General features: G+C 49.8%; 2 protein-coding genes across 6 annotated transcripts; one reads left to right on the plus strand and one right to left on the minus strand.

The window, feature by feature from the left end:
- Positions 1 to 893: 893 nt before the first annotated feature.
- On the minus strand, positions 894 to 9,485 carry LOC119098392 (cilia- and flagella-associated protein 45-like). The gene is made up of 10 exons (XM_037221307.1): positions 9,407 to 9,485; positions 5,296 to 5,485; positions 4,823 to 4,930; positions 4,276 to 4,476; positions 3,662 to 3,817; positions 2,821 to 2,961; positions 2,341 to 2,514; positions 2,026 to 2,199; positions 1,376 to 1,591; positions 894 to 929 (listed from the first exon to the last, which is right to left on the minus strand). Exons 2-10 carry the CDS (start codon positions 5,437 to 5,439, stop codon positions 894 to 896), a joined length of 1,350 nt encoding a protein of 449 aa, XP_037077202.1. The 5' UTR covers positions 5,440 to 5,485; positions 9,407 to 9,485.
- Positions 9,486 to 9,877: 392 nt separating this feature from the next.
- LOC119099177 (39S ribosomal protein L39, mitochondrial-like) lies at positions 9,878 to 19,336 on the plus strand. 5 transcript variants are annotated; one of them, XM_037222277.1, is made up of 9 exons: positions 9,878 to 9,918; positions 11,184 to 11,334; positions 12,186 to 12,377; positions 12,797 to 12,930; positions 14,948 to 15,056; positions 15,714 to 15,935; positions 17,689 to 17,827; positions 18,346 to 18,427; positions 19,004 to 19,336. In XM_037222277.1, exons 2-9 carry the CDS (start codon positions 11,280 to 11,282, stop codon positions 19,067 to 19,069), a joined length of 999 nt encoding a protein of 332 aa, XP_037078172.1. In that variant the 5' UTR covers positions 9,878 to 9,918; positions 11,184 to 11,279; the 3' UTR covers positions 19,070 to 19,336. The 5 variants fall into 5 exon arrangements, with proteins under 5 accessions (XP_037078172.1, XP_037078173.1, XP_037078174.1 ...); XM_037222278.1 differs by lacking the exon at positions 9,878 to 9,918 and adding an exon at positions 9,922 to 9,949; XM_037222279.1 differs by lacking the exon at positions 9,878 to 9,918 and adding an exon at positions 9,975 to 10,041.
- Positions 19,337 to 22,603: the final 3,267 nt, after the last annotated feature.

Raw genomic sequence — 22,603 nt, forward strand, 5'->3', positions numbered from 1 at the left:
AATTGAGATACCTGACATGATGGACATACCCCTCCCCCCCTCCCCCCACCCCTATTCTCTCAGGGCATCGAAGGAGAGGAACCTAACTAGTCTTACATTTACAAAGAATTGGCATACAAAAAGTCACTTTGTGATAAAATGCAGAGATTCTGGCGGGGTGCTTCTGTGGTACATTTACTTCTTCGCTCTTTTGTTTGAACGTCGTAACAATTACGCTTTATCTCATCACATGGGCTTAATTACAAGCGAATACCACACAGGATTCTTCAATATGATATAGGTTTCGTCTTTTGCGTTGATGACGAAAAGAACGCGCAAATGTGGCAATGGCGTCCGATGCTTTTTGTTGTCATGAGTTCGGAGTTCTAATCCGACACCAATCGCCCTTCAGCATAGCAGAAGGTACTGAACGACGTTAGCAAGCAAACATCAGCCATATCGACCAATTCGGTTTTGTCCGCTCAGTCAACGCTTAGTTCTACGGAATGGCTGAGACGGGACATTAGTAATAGGAATGTAATTCCTGCCCGACTATCATCCACGACTTCATGTGTTTGTATTTACACAACGTTACATCCAGGAATCGTCAGACCGTCGTCAAGTGTGACTGAGCCCTAAGGACCGCATGTTGCTTGGCCTTCAGCCATCTATGCACGCGTCACAACCCATTTCCGTCCCTGAAGCTGATGGGATTCGAAGCCTGGCCCTCTGGCTACATGCCCAGCATTCTACCACTACTGGGCCAACCGGAGCGGACGAGGGGTGCTCACTGTGGTTGCCCATTTCCGGTTAGCCCAGTGGAAGAGCACTGGCCTTGTCATCAGAAGACAAGGCTCGAATCTCAGCAGTTCCAGGGACAAAATTCGGACTGTGACGCGTACCTGGCTGAAAGCCTAGACCGTCCAGTGCTTCTCAGTACTCAGCGACAGCTGTTGACGGCCGGAGAATAAGCTGGCCGAAACGCCACGTAGATGCTAACACACCAGACAAGGACGATGCTCCGTACAAGCATTCCTTTCGTACAGCCAATGCTTGCTCCATAGCGTCGTTTCATCAGTATCTCATGGTAAAGTGGATGTTGCTAGTGTCAGAATAAGAACTCCCAACTCATCATGGTGAAAAGAACAGGGGCTGAAGGTCGTTCTAACTTTTAGCAAGGATTCGTTGTTGTTCAAAAATTGACTGGACACCGCAGTTTTCTGCCGTTCTGTAGAAATTAACTTGGAGAACTTTCAGACCATACATCCAATCACCCTAAATGTACGTCCTTGAAACATAAGACGCCTCAAAACTGGCCCACGTCCACCCCAGTGCCACACACCACGAGCGCCTGGCTCCCAGCCCTCGGCCCGCTCACCGCCGGCGTCCCACGTACCAGTTTGTGCATGGCGTCGTCGGCGTGGCTGAGCGCCTCGGCCTCCTTCTGCGCCTGTAGGATACGATAGAACTCGGCCCGCTCGCGCTGCGCCTCCACGGCCACCTGGCGCTCGCGCTGCTCCACCTGGTTGTGGCGCGCCTGCTTCAGTTCCGCGTCGTTCTCGGCCTTGAGCCGCGCATCCTCCAGCTCCTTGCGCCGCCACTCGCGCTCCATCTGCGGTGGGGGGCTGACATGTGCACAGGAGCATGCGCGGAGCGAGAAGCAGACAGCGAGCACGAGGGGCCGTCCGTCCGGGAAACGTTACCCTTTCTGGCCAGGGCGTGATGCGTTGATCCGGCGGCGAGGACATTGCCGGAACAATGCATGCATGAAAGTCGCAGAGTGGTTAAGCTGTTGCAGGCAATTTCTTTGGGGAGGAAGATGCCTGCCAAATGTTTAAAATACCAAACTGACAGTTCATGACTCGTATGTTGAAAATGTAGCGCGCGAAATTTGCTCTGAGCAAATAATGAACATCAACATCGTACGAAACCGTGACGCTCTAAATAACTCCACCCACGCGGCCTGAATGCAACGAATCAGGGTAAGAGACGACATCAATATCTGATTGATGGAAGCAAACCGCCACGGCGCACACGCAGGCGTACCCGTTCCCTGTCGCGGCGCGCTCGCCTCTCGTGCTCGCCAGCCAGTCTGTCCTGCTCACGCTGCTGCATCGCCCGCATCTTCGCGATCTCGAGTTCCTTGGCCTTCTTCAGAGCCGCCTGCTCCTCCTCGTACTTGGCCTCCTGCTCCGCCTTCTGGCGTTGGTATTCTCGAATCTGCGCAGGAGTGAGATCCCATCACCGAACTGTTGGTCGCCAGCCTAGCCCCCGTCCGCGACGAATAACACGGTTTCAGGTTTAACTGTGCTCTGGGCTCCGATGAAACAAGTACAAGACGACGGGAACGACGAATGATACCTGATCCTCTTCAAGCTTGGCGAAATCCTTCTGGTTTCTCTTCTTTTCTTCCATGGCCTCGTTGGCAATTCGCAAAGATTCGTGCATTTCGTGTTGCGCTTTCTTCTTTGCCTCGTCTGCCTCAAGATCCTCTAGCTGCATCTTGCGTATCTTTTTCCTTATCGTTTCAGCTTCCTGGGAAAATGGCATGCCACGTGAAAGAAAAGAAATACACACTGATTGGACAAATGACTACCTTCCCTGCTGAAAGTCAGTCGTTTATGACCACATAGCCGCATAGTGACTACGGCCTTGCAAAGCGCACGTCATGAGCGTGTTGACTACCAGCGCTCCTCGGTCGTGTGCATTTCTTGACGCATGACATGAAGGTTATTTCTTTACCTTTGCGGGTTACGGAACCACGATACACACTTACAAAAAATCACGGCCGTAAAACAAAGTGAACAATGACGATAAAAACACCCCGCTGTGTTGGCCTACCTGGTTTTTCTTCTCGGCCCTGAGAATCCTGTGCTCCTCGTTTTCGGCGATCTGCTCGATGATGACGGCCTTCTGCTTCTCCCTGACCCTGCGCCGCTCCTCCTCGCGTCTCTGCTGCTCCGCCAGGTCCCGCTGACGCTCCTGTCCGGCCCGACCCAGCCGTCAGGCGCCGACGCTCGTCACGAACCAGCACAGCGGCCGCCTACAGCAAGGCACGCGTCCGTCTAAAGCGACTTCATCGTGGATAGGATAGTGCGAGAAACAAACGGGATACACAATCTTAGGAAAAAGCAGTATACGATATTAAAGCGAATGTTTCACATTTGAAGATATTGAAACGAGCATCAGATATGATGACGCAAGCTCACTTAGAACTGTTGATTTACATTTTAAGTCAAAAGACTGCTCTCGACAGAACAATTCTCTGTTTAGTAGATATGTTCCTCAATGAGTCATGGCTTAATTACGTCATCGTACCCCGTGCAACACTGAGAGCCAATTGACGGACGTTCTATCTGGAAATCGCGCCCACGAACGCCAGATGTGAGCGTCTCGACAATTTTATTTTTTTCTTGGCCTTGATCGCCGCATGCCTTATGGAATGACAGGAGTTGAAAGACGTTATTAAGATGACATGAGTGCCAATGTGGCTTTGAAATGCTCTCCCCAATAAACCCTTCCCCATTTTCGCGGGGTTGTAACTCAGAAGCTAGAGGGCTTTAGCACTTACGAAGGGCAAGACTTAAAACATCACAGAAAAGTCTTCGAGATGGCTATTTCAGTCCAAAAAACCCATGTAAATGTGGAACGCTTCCTTCAAGAGAGCGCATCACCAGCCTACCTGTTCCATCATGTGATCCAACCGTCGCTCTTCCTCCATCATCTCCTTCGCGATGACCTTCTTCTCCTCTACCTGCGCGTCTCGGACAGCGTAAACCTTCGCCTGCATGATCATCTGGTTCATCTGCTTGATGTCTTCATCAGCCTCCATCTCGGCCTGAAGTAGTATATGCGGTGGCGATAAATAAATATTGGATATCAAAATTTAGAGTGCTCAATTTGACAGCGGTATTTTTCCTACCACATTACAAGTACTTATGCACGCTATTGAGCAGACGCTATTTAAGACTGAGAATGGCTTTCCCCAAACCAGCAACTTAAAAACGTAAATAAGTAGCCGCTCAAACGTTATTCCTGCTGATGGACGAGCGACAGACTGGCGTCATGTGCAGCTCTTGGACAAGGTATTCGGGCTTCAGTTGACCAGTATCAGTCTGGTCGCCCGTAACAGGAAATCGTTGACCACCGGCCACGGATGGATTTAAGATCTGCGACGAATGAGAAAACGAGATGTGCATGCTTTTAACGTCCCAAGTTAGATATTTCATAAGCTATGCGCAGGCAACATGCATGCATTTTAACATAAGCGCTGGTTGCGGGCAGGCGATACATTACTATTTTCGCGCGATCCACGATATTTTTGGCGCGTTTTCTGGCTTCCTCCTTCAATTCGTCTACAGCTTCAGCTTCCTTGGACTCACGGACGATGTCCGCGGCCTCGAGCGCCTGGCGGCGGGCCAGCGCCTCGGCCGCGAGGCGGTCCTTCTGCTCCTCGCGCCGCCGCTCGGCCGCCTCCACCTCCTGCTTGGAGAGCACCTGCCGGACACAGTCACTACCGTCCAGCGCATGCCCACAGCTGTCTCACTGCTTGGAAGGCGATCGCAGGCGAGAAAAAGACGCCAGAGGCGTGCTGCCACGTAGTGCCACTTGAGGCGCTTGCGTCGTTTCATGGTAGACAGATGTGTTTTGTATATAAGTCCGTACGAAAACGAAACCACATTAACCTTGCTGCGAGAAAACGTGTAAACGGGCGAAACCACGTGCGTCACGTTCCACGAAAACGTGGCATGTGTGGTTTTGCCTCTGCGCGCGCGGACGTGCCGAATAAGTCCATGTATAGAATACGTGATGCACACAGCACACTGGATCAGAGTGCCGTTACCTTAGCGGAACTGCTGATCTTCTGGAACTTCCCTTGGTTGATTGTGACTGTCTGTGGATCTCTCTCGTAGGGGACACGAATCTTCCGGATCAAGTCACTTGTAACCAGCTGCAAAAACCGTATGCTGATGATGATATCAACTACATGTGTGTGCATGGATGAGCCAAAATAGCAATACACAAACATCTTTTAAACTTATTTTGGCAGCAAACAGCGCAGAACGGGTGTTAAGTACATTCCGTTGAATCAAAAGGCGTCTGTCCCCGTGTTTATTCTCATATGACGCTACTGATGCTACAGTTACTATGCTATGAAAGGACCTTGTATACATACATACATACATACATACATACATACATACATACATATATATATATATATATATATATATATATATATATATACTTTGCACAGTATTCAATGGATGACTGTGATTGGCAGCAGTTGCCGGGGTCAGTAAGTCGTTTCCTTACCATTCTTTTCGGCATTTCTCTGGGCTTCTTCTCCTTTTTGTCCTGGGGCTTTCTGAAAACCTTGTACGTTGACTTCTCCGGTCCAAGGCAGATTGTGCGAGCCGTGACATCGCGACAGCCTTGGCGAATTTCTGGTCCCGGCATGGCGCAGTCTCTGGACGGTTTCTCCGGACTTCGCAAAACGCTTTACCTGAAGTGAGGGAGCGGGTCAATGAGCCTCTGGCTAGTTCTCTTAGTGCATTGGGTGTAAAAGTAAGTTTTGTTTGGTGATAACTGGAGATTAAATCAATGGCCTTGAACATGAGAAAGCTTACGCACAGCTCATGTCCCTTCAGGTCAAAATACGAAATTTTAGCCAGCTTAATACTTAGGATGGGTACTTACAATATGCATCAGGATGGCAAATAACTTACATGTAACCGATAAAGCCGTCACGACTCAGCCGTTTAACTTCAAAATCACATGGATTTTGAAGCGGGTCATATGAAGCTAAAGATTCACAACATTTTAGGGTTTGAAGCCTAGGGCAGAGGATTCGGGTTCGGAACCGAACTAGAGACTGCCAAACATCTGAATAGACTATATTTGATTGAAATATCGAACTAAAACGTTGAACTAAAAACGAGGACGGGTCACTCAGTCCGGTGCAGCTCCGATCTTTACATGCTACGTTTAGTTGCTCTGTAAGAACGTTAACACATAATGCTGCAATTTAAATCATGGCTTTCCGGATTATATGGGCTTGTCAGAATCTAAATCCTGATCTTTATGGCTGACATCCTTACATTTAGGGTACCAGGATTCGTAAGGCTCGAATTTCTTCGAATCCTACAAAACCGATTGCTGATCTGTAGTAGCTTTAGTTAGCCGCCAACCTCCATTTAGTTAGCCTCCGTACGGAACGGCGTGCAAGCCCGGTGGATAACCTCCAGAGCTGAGGATTCGGATTCGCATCACTCGAAAGAATTGGAATAGATTCGAACCTTTTGAATCCAAGAATCCTGCAAACAAGGAATTAAACCCTCGCTTTCCCTTTAGGGATTTGTCTTTAGGGATTCGATAATCCGAATCCCTAAAGTCGGGATTCGAATTATACAAAACAGTATCGAGTCATGAAGGCCATCATCGCGGAAACCCCTTAGAGCGCCCTCAGGGCGTGCCAGCGGCGACCAGTCTTGCCGCACGACACAGCAGACACGGGGCACTGCGGAGTCCACGAGAACGTCGGTTCTCAGCGGGCTGGAGCCGTGCGGTCCTACGATGGGAGCGAGGATGCGTCCTCCGAACGGGCCGCAGCGTCTCCCGCCAAACCTCTAACCTACGTGACGCGGCATCCACCACACAATGCAAATGATCACAAGAAATTCTGATCCAGGATACACTCTATATCGCCAATATGGGACGAAACAGACACACTGAGGCTTATGGTTGTGGCGTTGGAACGGCGATGGCGTAGCCCACCTTCCCATATACTTTCCACATCCTCATCAAAGTGCAAAACTTCCGACACCAGTACAGATTGGAACCAACGCCTCAGTCCATTCTTTTGACCAAGTGCGAAATGTACCACTGACCGAAGCACAGAGCAGTCAGCTTGAAACCAATGACGTCGTCTGAAAAGTGGAAACTGCACACCAATCCAATTCTGAGGTTTCGGTGCAAACATTCGAATCAGCATGACATTTTATAATATCCAATTAGTATCCAGCATAATATTCAGATTCCGAACTGCCACGAACCTCCCGCTTCAGTAGCCACAGTCCGTTTTGGCCGTTCGTCAAGTGACAAACTGGGCTGGCAAACAATTCAGATTCAACTTCAGATCGAAATTCCGTTACTGCTCCGTCAGCTTTCGTTGTTACACTTTTGCTGAAATAGAATGAGCCCGTTTTAAACAGAGACGTAGCCAAAGGAGGGGGACGGGGCGTCATGCCCCGAACCAATAGGAGGTTTGCACCAGATGCCTGGTGATTTGTCAGAAAAGGGTATACACAAATTGACAAGAGCTGGGACAAAATTTTACATGTGCCCCAGCCCTCCACAAAAATTTGACGTGCCTGGTCTTAAATTATATATCCGTGCACTTGATATGAGCAAGAAAGGCCATGAGCTTCTAATTTTTCGGCATTGTGAGTTGGAATATCTTATTTTGACAAAAAACAGCCTTCCACTATAACAGGAGGTACTGTTTAAATGACGGTATCAGGAAAGCACTGAGTCTATTGACAATGTTCGACTTTTCAATACCACGATTGAACCACGACTTAACAAAGCTTAACAAAACATTACGTCTGAAAACCAAAACAAGTAGATCCAGAAAATGCTCCGAACCTGTGCAGACATTGCCACTACAAAGCTATCCAAATAACAATTAATTCGAGCTCTCACATCGTAACACCCGATACACGGTACGACACGAGGTGCTGCACGAAACATGACGGCTAAGTCGGGAGGCTACGGTGACCCATATCGATGAAAAGGCTAGAAAAGCTAAATCTACATGGACAGGCTTAAACAATAGGAACCTGTGATTATTCCGCCGTACAGTGTTTATAGGAGACCAGTGAATACCGTTCTTCAGCTTGCATGCCGTTTACGGTGAAAACTTGAGGATGTAAGATCAAGCAAAAATGACATTTGCAAGTGTTTCAACACAGCAGAAGGCAGCGTGTCACACATTCGGCTTCAAGTGTTCCCTTGTCTTGAAGATTAAAGTCCGCGAAATTAGTGCAAGAGATAAGCAGAATTTGTTGATTTTAACTATGTTGCCATTTTTAGAATAAATTCCCTCCACATCCTGACAAACACAAATAAATTTTTCACCTAAGTGCAATACTTCACGACCACATAATTTCAGACCGAAAACGAGCGAACTGTATTGCCACATATTGAGCCACGTACTGAACGAGAACACAAGTATGAACGCAAAAACAATACAAAGAATTAACGAGCGAAACGTCAGCTATTGTCGCCATATTATCTTCCCTGGCAGCTGCCTGCGCCACCGATGACGCAAGCCGCTGTGAGCTGGATGTGACAACGATTACTCAGCTTAGAATGTAACGTGCCGCATTTAGATAACGCCTTCTATGCAATATCATATCCACTTCAGTCCGCGCACTCAAAATCAGACTGCTCAGAGATGCACACATCGTGTCTGCTCCAGGGTGCGGGTTCGGCGCTATGTACCCCAGCTGGTATCCGCGCTGCCTCAGTGCAACGAGGGGCGGTCACAAGTCAGCAGATGCAAGCTTTCGAGCTGTGACTGACATAAATCTGAACAAACGGTCTTGAAAATCATTATCCGGTATTAGAACAACGATGGTATATGCATCTTCCTAAAAACTGCCCCCGTTATGCTTCGACCGAATTACACTGGGCACCGGTTCCGGACTCGGTCGCACTCGGTATGCAGCAGCGCCACCTATTGAACGTACGTAGCCGTGGTTCAACGGAGACACAATTCTAGCGTTCTGTCCCTGACGCCATTATTCCTAAGAAAATCCAGGTATTAATTTTGTTGGACATTAAATATGAAAACCAGGGAGTCCAATTCATGGGCAACTTAACAAGCGATGAAAACGAACAGCTTGCGTCACGACTTGACGTGCCGCCGGGTCACAATAATGCGCCCCTGCATCGCAGTTGGCTACGCCACCGGTAACGGTTTTAAATCTTTAGGCCATATAATTGAAGGCAGAATCCTTTGATATTCGCAAAACCTTGTGTAGTGAAAGGCATTAACGTCCTAAACACAACGCGCACAAGACGCAAATGTTGAGACTGGCATGACCTACCACCAGGCCCGTAACAAATGTGGAGAGCATCGATCTGAATATGAACCTGTCGCTTACTTGTATTTGCGCAGCATCTAAAAAATGTTCGTACATAGTAGTGGTGTAATTTGGCAAAATAAGTTGGGGTTAGACAAGGAAAAATGTCTAAGCATGCCATCCCCAACGCATACGCGATAAATGTCCCCAAATTCTTATGAAAGCGTCTGCGACAGAAACAGGAAAGGTGCGACATAAGGTCAAAAGCACGTCATTTAATTTCATCATTGCTATTCACATGATTCCTCGCGACGAGACTGCAACAAGTAGGTACTTACATGCGGGCAGCTGACCTTTCAATGCGTCGCTACGCGCATTCCCATGGCCGCATAAGTATGACCTGCAACAACACAGATGTAAGAGATTGACTGTAGGCACAATGGTTTACATCAAAACTGAGATGGCTGCTTAATGGTTGCGCAACTCTTTAAAGTCTAAACATGGCTAAAATAACACAAATATAGCCAAAAACTTGCACAATACGAGAACCCAACTCACGCATCTAAATCTAGAACGAACCCGCCCACGGTTGCCATAGTTACCAGTAATAAGCTGCTAATATTTTGTCCATGTTTTGTACATTGATGAAATCAACTCAAGACAAATACATAATAAAATATGAATAAAAGGTGAAACACCGATTCTTGTCATCGTTTTTCAAATGAGTGTCAATTTTTCTTTTTTCCAACATAAGCCAAGAGCATGGATAATTTCATCTTTTTGCGACGCACATGGGGCATTTGTGGTGGTGACAAGTTCCATATCCAGCCAAGTTTGCGACTTACCGACGGTACGCTTGCTCACATTGCGGCTTTCAATTGGTTCATATTCATCTTGTTAGTAATAACATTAATTAGGTGTCCAGAGCGCTTTGGATTTGTTAGATTTTATCCTGAAGCTTTGCTGGTTTCTGGTATCAATGACATTGGGCTAACACTGAACGTGCCTTGTAACACATTTGTAAGCTGCATGCCAATTGTACACAGGTTGTGGCAACCAGCCTCCTACTGCTTCTACAAGTGTATTTTATTTTAACATGTGCCACACTGACTGTGCAGCATCTGACAGCAAAACATCTGAGATGCAGGTGTTTCTACCAATAAGTCTGTCCAGTTCCCTACTTTTGTTGGCTGGTTTGGTCTTGTAATTTACCAGAACATTTTCATGGTCCTTTGTTGTCACATTTCAACAGAGACATGGTATTTTGTGATGATGCCTATTTGATAAATGTTTTTTTTGTGGTATCATGCAGCAAAGAACATGTGATTTCATAGTTGTAAATACAAGATACTAGATGTCTCAATGTTTGTGCCAGTAAAAGTATGCCTTTTAGTAAAAGATCAAGTAGTGTTAGAAATATATGGTAATGAAAAGTGTAGAATTTAAGTGTGGTACAAATTTGGCCTCCTTTTATATTTATCTTTTGTTTTGTATAGGTATATATGTATATATACATATGCATGTATATGGGTATGTGACACCATAATATGAATGTGTTGGGCTTATGTAAGTCACTTCTAACACTAGAGTTTGGGAGAATCTTGTGTGATCAGTTAGCCAATATAGGATAGTCCCAAATGCTATGTTTGCTTGGCTTGGCTACTTAAATTTGGTTAGTTGTGTCTGTATGTGCATAAAGATCCAAAGAAAATGGAAATAACCATGTCATATTACCTGTCTTTGCTTATATGTCCAATGATTCTAATAACCACAGTGACTAATACTGAGAGGATTCTTTTCAGGCTGGAACAGCAAAGTCCTATTATCTCCTAAGTACCTAGTGGAAGTGAGAGGACTGGAGATCCTTTTCATCCTCTTGACCTCCATTCAAGATATTTTTTGAATCCTTTTTCTGTTAATCAACACTTTTTGAAAGTAATGCAGTTGTCTCACATGTGAGGGGTTTTGTCATCATGCTGTCTTTGTTTTGATACTTGTTGGTTAAAAAATGAAATGTATTTTAAAGGAATAAACCTTTTGCGATAAATTGTGCGCATGCTCTTCTAAATAAATATGGTCCTAGAACTGTTAGTTTTAATCATCTCTCATTTGCAGGTGACAGGTACAACTGGACATTGTGCTTCAGGGCATTCTGTGCTCATGAGTTTTTCAAGAGTTATTGTATAGATTCTGTGAAAATTAAGTTTTGCCATGGTGTTAAGTATACACATCAAAACAGCAATGTCAGTGCTGCCACATAAAAGAAGTAAGTACTACTTGCATGCCTGACTACAAAATGTGACATGTTTTACAAAATATGTGCAACTATCACTGATATAGTTGAGAACTGATATATATATATATATATATATATATATATATATATATATATATATATATACATGTTGTATATATACCCAAGTTTGTGTATATTGCATTTATATGTTGTTTGAAGATGATGGTTTAGTATCCTTGATTTGAGGCTTTCAAGCCAAATTTGGAAGGCATGATAAATATATCCTAACTTATGAGAATTAGACAAGCTTATACCATTGCTCTCAGTGCATGCTTTTGTCCTTCAATCATTTCACTCAACCATAATCATCCCAGTGGTCTCAAATGAGTGCATTGCTAGACTCTCAAGCAGTGAGTGGCATTTACAGTTCACTACAGCCTAGTCTTTCTTGAAAGCTTTCCTCTGTTTGAGAAAACTCTCATGGCAGGAAGCTTTTACATAGTGTGCTGGACAAACTTAAACTTAATTTGACTAACAGTCACACTTCAGTTATTCTACAGTTTGGACCCCTGGATTCACAAAGCTAGTGTATTAGCCTAAGAGCACGCTCAGCACGGGCTCTAATTGGGGTGCCACCTTAGCAAGTGCTTGGTGCAACATTTTAAAATTCATCTGGGGTAAGCTGACATTACTCCATTGTCTTTATGTCACCTGTTTTGGTACAAGTAGCCATGTCAACATGATTTGCCACTTCTTTTGGTGCACCAAGGAACAGGTTCTGTAGCTATTCACAAGCCCTCTCGACCATCTCCGTAGCGTGCCTCATGTACACCTCAGCACCTCGCTGCCGAACAGTGCGTGACCACCCCTCGCGCACGCAGGGCTCCTCTCGCAGCTGACCAACGCTTCTGTGAGCCGGCGGCGCGCGGCGCTGTTCGACGAGGAGGAGCGGCGCCAACGCTCGTTGGTCGGCCGCCTCGAGAAGGTCGAGGTGCGCTACGAGGGCGGCCCGCTCGAGCCCTGCACGCTGATGATGAACAGGGGCATCTCCACGCCACACGACTGCGCGCGCCGTGAGTGAACGTGCCGCAGGGCGCGGGCGGCGGGGCCGCGCCGGCGGGCGCTCGGGCTTGACCGCGCCTCCGTCATGTTGCCACCGGCGTAACACTGACGTAGTGCAGACGCGCCGTGGAACCTGAGAGCTCCGCTTGTTGCAGCACACCCCCGTGGACTCTGCAGGGGCTGTGCTGCGTGCAAATGCGATGCGCCATATTTAACGAGATTTCAGTTGTGCCTGGCCTTGTTAAGTCAGCATTTTTGTTTGCTGTCTTAAAGTACAGACGCTGAATGGTGTAATCATACACCTTTTCAGGAGCAAAAGTGACGACCGAGAGCACTTGGCCGAGACATAAATCGCCCTGGAAGGGCAGGAATTATTCCACCGGCCTTGCGTGTGGCGTTGTCCTGACAGTCGCCATGCGCCGTGTTTCAGACCTGTCTGATGAGGTGGTGGGACGCGCGGCGCTGGCTGAGGTCAATGGTGAGCTCTGGGATATGCATCGACCCATCACCGCCGAGTCGTGCACGCTCAAGTACCTCTACTTCACCGAAGCCAACCCCTTCCATGTGAGTTTTGCCCTTGGGTGGGCTTCTTTCACGCGCTTGTGTAGGCGAAATATGATCTTTTAGATGAAGTCGGTTCGTGCGGTCCGTGTTCCTTATGCTTTGGATTTTATTGGTCCGTGATGAGTTTCAGGTACCATGCATCACTGGCACAGAATGCGACGTTGTGTGACGGCGCCAGGAGACTGTGGCGGTGCAGGCTGCTGGGGATGTGGCTTTGTGACGTTTTCAGCCAGCTGCTCGGTAGCCAGTCCTGCGTAGATTAGAGCTCGTGACCCTACCAGTGCGGTCCGCCGTGACTGACGGGAGAGTTGCTCCTCATATCTGGCTGCGGCCCGCCGTGACTGACGGGAGAGTTGCTCCTCATATCTGGCTGTGGCCCGCCGTGACTGACGGGAGAGTTGCTCCTCACACCTGGCTGTGGTCCGCCGTGACTGACGGGAGAGTTGCTCCTCATATCTGGCTGTGGCCCGCCGTGACTGACGGGAGAGTTGCTCCTCACATCTGGCCGTGGCCCGCCGACACGGACGAGATATTCTACCGTAGCCCTCCGGCATGGGAGAGGGAGAGATATGGTCACCACCCAACGTCGTCCATTGACGCGTAACACACGAGGACCTCACGAAAGGTGTGCGCAAGGGTAACAGATCACGCAGAGTTTATTTTTTTTTGTTTTGGTCAGCTAGTCCCAAGATGCAGCCGCCTTCCTTTTTACATGGTGTTGCTGTCGGCCCAGAAACACGGCATTCATGTATGCATTTTACGCTGAGGGTGAAAATCGTTTACGTTTCTTTGAAAAGCTGCAAATTTACGGTCACTTCGGTGCATAATAAGTTAATTCTCCTATTCCAATACCGACGCCCCCCCCCCCCCCGTAGCATCTCCACTTCGTCCCATGATACCGTTCCGACGACGGCTGATGTGTCCTTTTCAAACTACGAACGCATTTGAAGTCACTTCGGTATGGCGCTCGTGCACACCTTCGAGTCCCATGATGCCATGGGCTTCCTCGTATGGCAGGGAACCCGCCCGTTTTTTGTTTGTTTTTTTTTGTTTCACCTCTAGTTCGATTACATGCCAAGCAGGCGTTATCTTTTCGGGACATTACGCTCATCACAACGCAACCGGGAGGCAGGAATTCAGGCCCAGCTTAACCGGCGCGGAGGCAGGAGGAAGGGGTTGTAAAATGAATCCAAATGCGCGACGTAATCTTACGACAGGGAGCTCACACGGAAGCCCAGCCCGACCACGACAACCGGATTCGGCCTTGACCGCACCTGTTTGTGAACTGTGGGATGTGTTTTGACCGAGGTGAGGTGTGGAGAGAAAAGCCACAGCTCTGAATGGCCAGGCGTCTGAAACTAACGACGAAGTTTTTCACAGCTCAAGGTGCTGCCCCAGGCATAGCCGTCCCCCGAAATTTGCAACCCCTCTCGACTTTGTATAGAAATAGGGTTCGCAATGCCGGTAGATGTTTTGGAACAAGCGTAGTCGCATGGATACTCGTGAGGCCCGGGTTAGTATTGATAGCCGCCTGAACACCTACTCCTCTACTCGGCCCTCCAGTCGTCCCTTCGTTTTGCTCTTTCTGTTTTCTTTCGTCTTTTTCGTTTGATTTTGTTTCTGCAATATCCTTTCTTGCATCGATTTTTTAAAAATTCGTTCAGGCAGCTGGTGTTGGCGTCGTCGTAGTTCCATCAAAGTCAACTACCGACGTACGAACTTTGTAGTTGCGCTGTACAAGCGTACGTTCCACAACAGATGAGATCATAGGCTCGTCTTATTCCTGACTGAGTTATGTGCGGGTGTGCACGGCGCGTTTAAGACGTACACTTACACGTATTCGTGGCTTCACTGCGTGACCAAGAGACGTAAACAGCATCCCAGTGGGATCCTCACATACCGAAGTACAACAAGGCCCACAAAGTGACACACCTATCACTCTACTAGACTGACGTGTACTCCGTGTGACGTTCACCCGCATGAGGTGCGAACTCGAGCCGGCTGGTCGTCGTTTCAGGCGAACAAAGCCTTCTGGCGCAGCTGTTCGCTGATGCTCGGCGCAGTCATCGAGGAGGCATTCAAAGACGAACACTACGTGCAGCTGCACAGCTTCCCCAGCCCCAATGGTGCGTGCGGCGCACGGGCGCGCCTACCACGTAGAGCTCCGTGCCACACTTGGTGTTGGCTTTTTGTGTACAGACTAGCTCGATAACGAGCGTGAGCGGGTTTTCGAGTGGCAATGCGTTGTTCAAATGCTGACGCGCTCACTCCATCGTCTTATCACACCGGGTTCCGAGGGCGCATGCAGGCCCTCTCAATTGTAGAGGGAGGGGACAGCACAAATTTTCACGAGGCGCGCAATGTTTTGCGGGGCGTATGACAGCGTGGCATGTTCTCAATCTAGTTATTTTGTACTAGACTGCGATTTACGGCGCACGCACAGCAATTTGTTATCTGTCAGCATTCAACCCTTTGCATACTAATACCGACACGACTTGGACATATAAGTGGTAGGGGGGGGGGGGGGAGGGGCGCGGCTGCAAGTGACCGCGGAACATTGCATCCATTTTCCACGTTACATCTTTTCGCACAACCCATTAGCTTCTTGGCGATAAGGTAACTTCAATCGTAATTAGAGGCGATCTTCCCTCCGCCGTCACCCCTATCATTATTCCCTTAGCTGACTGTAAATGACTGCCAATCTGGCACGGATACACACCCCGCCCTCAGCCAGGCCACCCCGTCCCGCCGCCCAGCTGACCGGCCACCGCACGCCCCTGCAGTGCGCAGCGGCAGTTTCGTGTACGACGTGCAGCTGCCGCTGGACGCATGGACGCCCAGCGGCGGCGAGCTGCGCGTGCTGGCCGGCATGATGCGCCGGCTGGGCCAGCTGGCGCTGCCGCTCCGGCGGCTCGACGTGTCGGCGGAGCTGGCGCTGCAGATGTTCGCCGATAACGAGCACAAGCGCCGCCAGGTGCCCAGCATGGCCGAGCAGTCAGAGACTGGTGAGTTGTGTCGCGGTGCGAGGCGGGTGAGTTGTGCTGCGGCGCGAGGCGGATAAGTTGTGGTACGTTGTGAGGCGGGTGAGTTGTGCCGCGGTGCGAGGTGGGTGAGCTGTGCTGCAGTTCGAGGCGAGTGAGTTGTGCCGCGGTGTGAGGCGGGTGAGTTGTGCCGCGGTGTGGGGCGGGTGAGTTGTGCCGCGGTGCGAGGCGGGTGAGTTGTGCTGCGGTTCGAGGCGGGTGAGTTGTGTTGCGGTGTGAGGCGGATGAGTTGTGTCGCGGTGCAAGGCGGGTGAGTTGTGCTGCGGTATGAGGCGGGTGAGTTGTGCTGCGGCGCGAGGCGGGTGAGTTGTGCTGCGGTGCGAGGCGGATGAGTCTTGTTGCGGTTCGAGACGGATAAGTTGTGCTGCGGTGTGAGGCGGGTGAGTTGTGTTTGTGAATGGGTGCCTAGCGTACAGCAACTGTCCGACTTCGGTGGGCGCGAGGTGCCCGGCATTCTGGTGCTTGTTTCCGCGTGCGGTCGAGGTGGGCTCCTGCGTCATCTAGACTTTTAGTAAGCCAAGGGTTAATCGATTTCTTTGAACGTCCACGTCACGTGGAGTCCAATTTGAACTACACGTACAGGTTTGAATCACCGATGTCTGTACTCGAATGGAAACATAGATAACGATACGTGCAGTGATTCATTTGGATGCCATAAGCGCAGGAAGAGGCATTGAATGTTTTGCCGTTTTGTTGCTGCACTTGTTTCCCTTCTTATTACGGAAACAGCTGTTCAATACCGGTGGTCCTGAACCCGCGTACATCTATGCATTCGGAACCACTATCGCCGGAATCCACCCAGTCGGAGTCGATTCCGTGACCAAACCATATGCCCTTGGGGTCGGAATCGAGTCAACTCCAAATCGAGTTGTGCTGCTCGGAGTCTGAGTCGTAAGCGCTCCGCGTGCTGCGAGCCCGGGTCGGTCGGACCGATTCTGCTGGAGCGGAGTCGAGTATGAGTCTGAAGCAGGTGTGCCCAGGCGGTTGATGACTCCCTGACTGTGCAGCAACCAGTATTGTCAGTTCTCTCTAATTGTGAGATTCTCGGAGCTTGGTGAATATTCCTTGATTGTTCCAGTCGCGTCGATTAGGAAAGCCCTTTTGTCCGGTTGCTGCGTGGGCTTATTTTTTGTTTGCGGTGCTAACTGCTGTCAGTAGAGTTAAATTTCCGGACTTTTCTATTTGCAAAACGCTTTGGGGGAAATCTTACGCCAACATTTGCATCTTAGTGCAAACCTGCCGCTCATTCCCAAATTGACGTATATTTAATTTAAAGAAAGACTTCTCACGTTGTAATGTAATTCCTAAAATTGCCCGAAATAAGTTAGGTACTCAAGAACCGCACATCACGGTGTACCTGCTCCTGACCCTGCATTGAGTTATTTTATTTTGTAGATTGTGCCTCCGTGGTGAAAGTCATATCGATCGCCGAGAGTGTGGAACCTGAATTGGTGGTATCTCTAGGCCCATCTCAGCCCAACACGTCACCCGGACGGCGCTCGTCGACAGCGCGGACCCTGGCGTTGTGGGTATCCGTCATCGACGCCCACACCCAACTCCACTCCCCCACCAGTCAGCAGCAGCGCACACTGGTCCGACCTCGAGTGCGGCCGCCCCAGGCGGTCCCAGTGCGCCTCCCCGTAACCCGCCGGCCAGTACACCCGTAGCCCGCCCGCGCCTGCCGCTGCCGAACGTCAACCAGCCGCCCCGCCGCCAGGGAACCGGGTGACGGTGTACCGGTGCGGCGACCACGTGGACCTGAGCCGAGGGCCAGCCATGGCGCATACGGGCTTGTTGGGGCGCTGTTCCATCTGTGCCGTGCACCGCGTCCAGGCCGAATGCGGTCCGCTCTACAGGTCAGTCGGGGTCAGGGACCGTGTGTGGGTCAGTCAGCGGTCATTCATGATTATTAGGGGTGGCGTAAAGGTCAGTCGGAAGTGATGCGCAGGCCATCCAGGGTCAGCAGGGTTGGCCTAGAGGTCAGTCCGGAATGATGCGCGGGCCATTTGGCGTCAGCGGGGATGTCGTGCGTGTCGGTAAAGGGCGACGTGCAGGTCACTCAGTGTCAGCAGGTGTGCCGGTTGCCAGACGCCTGGGTCGGCTACTTGTGTTACAACTGCTCTGCGCTTATTGGACTGAACAATCTGGATTGGATTGGCCACTTCTCGGTTTGTAAAATAGCTGCACACTGACGCATCTTACCATAGCTTCCAATCAATTGCAATGCATTCTCTTTGAAAAGAGATACCTTCACAATTTGGAGCGCATCAGTCACTTGCCCGTCGCGTTGTGCGCTGTGGAGCTTGTGACGACTTGACCGCCCCCGTGGCGTGTCCTGTTGGTCTGATGTCGACGTCTTCTTCCCCCGGCGCAGGTTCCAAGGCGTGGCGCTGCCAAACGGCCTCTTGCTGAACCACTTCGCCTTCGGCCTGCTGGAGGAGAGGGCGCGGCAACTGGTGAGTTCGCGGACGCCGTGGAGGCGATGACCGAGCTGATGTGTGTTTTCTGTCCCCAGTGTTCGTCGTCTTTTTTCTGTGGTCTTTGTCGTTGCTGTCTCCATAGAGGCTGCAGACTTAGAGGTGGTCTGGATTGGTGAGCTTTTGCAGCGATTTTTGCACGCGGCGGGAGACGAGGCCGCGTGCGCGCCTTCTTGTCATTTTTATTTGTTCAACACTTATTGTGCAATTAGTGACGAATTCTTCCGGGTTGTTATATGCATACATATATGCAGTGTTACATACATATATACAGTATATATGTTAATATACATATATACACATATACAGTGTTATACGCTGTACTCGTTGAAATAATTCAATTTATGTTGTTTTGTGGTGTTTGTTGCCCGCATGTACGAAACTTCCACACTTAGGAATTAAGAGCTGCCCCACGCTCTTTAATTCCGCCGTTCACTGTAGCATCACCAAAACACTTCAGCAATATCCAGATAATGTACGGGGTTCACTATCGAAGCCCAGAATTCCAAACGTGCTACGCCGCGTCCTGCCTCACGTGCCGCCTCTGTCCCCTAGAACACGGCTGGCGCTCTGGCACCCGGCGGGCAGACAGAGGCGGAGCCGGCGGCGGCGGCCGTCTGAGCCGCGGCGGACCCACCGCGTGTCCAGCGCCGCGTCGGTGGCGCCGCGCCTGGCACGCGGCCGGCGGGCGGGACTGCTGGGCGCCACGTGCGACGACAGGGTGCGGGCTGGCTGAAGAATGGCGCGTGCGGCTGGATGGCACGCGCGCTCGTCTGCGCCATACCTGAGAATACATTGAGATACGTGAGAATACATTGAGATACGTGAGAATGCATTGAGATACATGAGAATGCATTGCGACACATGGCAATATATGAAACGAGTGGCCTCGCGGTTCTGACCATTGAATGACCAGTGGCCTCGCGGGCGTGGACTTCGAAGCTTTTAAAGTAGTGACTTTGATGACAGAACGTTATTATTTTTTTATGGATGGATTCCTGGAATCGGCCCATTCTATGCTGTACGTATTGTGTGAGCCCTGGCCCCGCTGTCCGATCATGCAATTCCAGGTCAACGGCAGAATTTGGTGACGCGAGTTAAAGTCAAGTGTTCTTCAGTTGTATGAAGTTTTGACCTGAAAGTCATTCTGAAGATGAGTCGGTGCAGTTTACAGCCCTGCCCTTCTTCAGACCTAAAACCACTAGTTTAGGCATGCGCCCGCGGATACGTGCAGACTATTTCGTGCAACTATTTCAAGGCCATGCGTGTATGCATGTCCTCATGGTAACGTCATTCAAATCCTGCCACGTCACAAGCCATGTGGCGTTCAATACTAAAAAGTAATGTAATCGGGGAGTCATTTGGATCTGGCGTTTATGAGCGCGACTCCCAGACATGAACCTCACTGGCTCGCGGCCACTGTTGAACAGCCTGTGCATGTTTCAATCACGAATCGCGTTTTGTACTACATAATTTAAGGAGTTCGGACATACTTGCAAGTTATTACGGAAGTTAGACTTGTAGTCGAATAACTTAACAATAACGCCGTAGCTGAGGATGTGGATACAAATAAACATCTGAAACTTACGGACGAATACTGAAGAACACCACGAGAAAGGGCCAAAACACGAGCAGATAACGATACTTGGCTCAGCAAACGCTTTCAGCTCTGCCACGACCACCTCTTGGGAGATTGAGGTGCCACGAGGACTAGAAGGTTTCTCGCCTGCGCGCGGAATACTGAACTCACGCGCCAGGACGCTCGCACACATCGACAAATGCCGCCGCGCGCGCGCCGCCCGCGTGGTGTCGTCTTTCGAGCCCGTATTAATTGTCAAACGGTCGCAAGGGTGCTGGGCACAGTGAGCAAATCTTGTCGCGTTACTCGCAAGTCTGATGAAGTTCGCGTTTCTGGTTTGGTTCTCGCTGGTCCTGATCTGTGACTAGGTTAGAGCTATGTCCTGGTCTGACACAAGTTGAGCCTGAATCCCGCATCATGTTAGTAAACAACACGGGCATAAGGATGTCTCGTCGTCGGAGTCCCTCATCGGACTGTGTGCGAGCCTCGCCTTCTGGAGTCGCCGTAATGAAGCAACGGTCCCTCAGTGACCGATTTCACCGCCGCTGCTATGGGTCAGTCACTTATAGTCATCTTAGCAAACCCCTTATATGGCCGCATGTAAATCCACCGACGGAAAAAGTCAACCAACCTTTCCGCCAGCCCAAGGCCGTTCTCCGGCTTCCACCTTTTGGGAGTCGCAAGAAGTCGCAAGTTGAAAACAGTTGAAAACCGAGTCCCGCGTTCCGCGAGTCGCAAATCTATCAACGGTATATTGAGGCCTTACGACGCACTCAGCTACTGAGGCTATATGGCGTCGCCTGCCTCTCGCTCTGGCGGAAAGGGCGGGCATCGCGGCTTCTTCATCGCTCCCCGCGAGGGGTCACTACGTAAAACATCTGTGAGATATTTTGCCAGTCGTGACAAACATCCTTCGATTGCAGTCGTGGAAGATTCGCAGTCGCTCCAAGCTGTGTGTAATATCTGAACTACGCGAGATGGACACATTAATGCCAAACGCATGGACCTGACCACGACGCGTCCTCTCTCATGACGCAAAGTTCAGGCTGCACGTTATTCACTGACCTGCTATTTTCCTAGACTGTTCATTGAAACGCATAGAGAAATACCAGGCAAGGTATAACAACACACATAAGCGGCAGATTTGCACATTAGATATGGTAATTACTGTGATGCGACGTAAGCACAAAACGAATGCACGACAGCTGACAGATCAGAATTAATGTGCTAGCGCGTAATCGCAAAAATATCTACAGAACGCGCCTTCTTAATTGTTTCAAAAGAAGGAGAAAGGATCGAGGATCTCAGAGGATCGCCGAAGCCTCGGTGCCTGCACCTCCGCCGGACTCACATTTTGCGGAGGTGTGGGCGCCGAGGGCCCGGCCGCCGACGTGCCAGGCCAGGTAATGGGAAACCACCACGCGGTGATGGTCTCCCATTCCGGCGTCCGTGTCGATGCCCCCCGGACAGCTGACAGGGTCGGTGTTTTTAAAGGGCTATTGTTCGTCGTGATGCGCATGTCCGGAACGAGCACCCGGGTCAAACCTATCAAAGAAAAACCGTACTTGCACATCGAAAAGAGCGTGTGGCCCTCGGCGGATATATGTGGCCCGCGGCGGCACCGCGCGCCATGTATGCACTGCATTCACCTCAAAATGAGCAGTAGCTCGGATGGCATGGTACGCAAACTTCGTTAAGCCAAGCAAAGGCATGCAAGACGTGCAGCAGACAGTTCCTTGCGTGCAATTGCGTTAGGACTGAAGGAAGCATCTTTTGAAATGGTCTTTCAGGTAAACCTTGTTTTGTTTTGAATAATTCCGCTTGGCTCTGCCACATTATGTGCTGTGCTGTGCTGTGGTGTTCTGTCCTCCGCTCTGTTGTCTCAATCCTGATTTGTTTAAAATCTCTAGAACCTGTGGTGTGTACCTAGAATTTATCTCATGCGACAAACTCCTCCTTAACTCATCCAGCCCCACCCATCTAAGCCCTCAGCCCTGCCCTCAGCCCTGTCTTTCTGTCGTCTCCTGCCCCCTGCTATCATTTGCTCCCATGCCTTGTGCCATTATTTCTGGTCCCGTCCCATCCTGCTGTCATCTGTCCGGTACTCTCCTACGCCGTGCGTTTCCGCCCCGCCCCAGCTGCTGATCATGTTAACACACGCTCGGGTGGTTTCAGTTTGACCCCCCCCCCCACGAAGGTTTTCCGGAATAGTTTCAGAACGGCGCTGCACGGCCGCGCCGAACTTCCATAGCGGTAGACAATTGAGCAGCGGATCGTTTGACATCATACATCTAGATGTGCCCTGTAAGGTCCCTGACCTACGGCAGGTCAAGGTCAGGCTACGAATTCAGCAAAGTTAATTTCTAGGGAATCGTTCAAACTGATGCAGCAATGGAGTGTTAGACAAAGCCATGCATGTCGGAGATACTTTCTTAGGCAACACAAAAATTGAATAAACAAATTTCATTAACCTAGGGTCAAGTATGAAAGTCATACCAAAGTCAAAACCAACCTGCTTTATTTCTCCAGGGCTTGGTGCATGGGATAGTTTCCGGTGCTCATTTCAAATTTATTAA

This window comes from Pollicipes pollicipes, unplaced genomic scaffold (genome assembly GCF_011947565.3).
Source record: "Pollicipes pollicipes isolate AB1234 unplaced genomic scaffold, Ppol_2.1 Scaffold_4740;HRSCAF=5597_pilon_pilon_pilon, whole genome shotgun sequence".
NCBI lineage: Eukaryota > Metazoa > Arthropoda > Thecostraca > Pollicipedomorpha > Pollicipedidae > Pollicipes > Pollicipes pollicipes.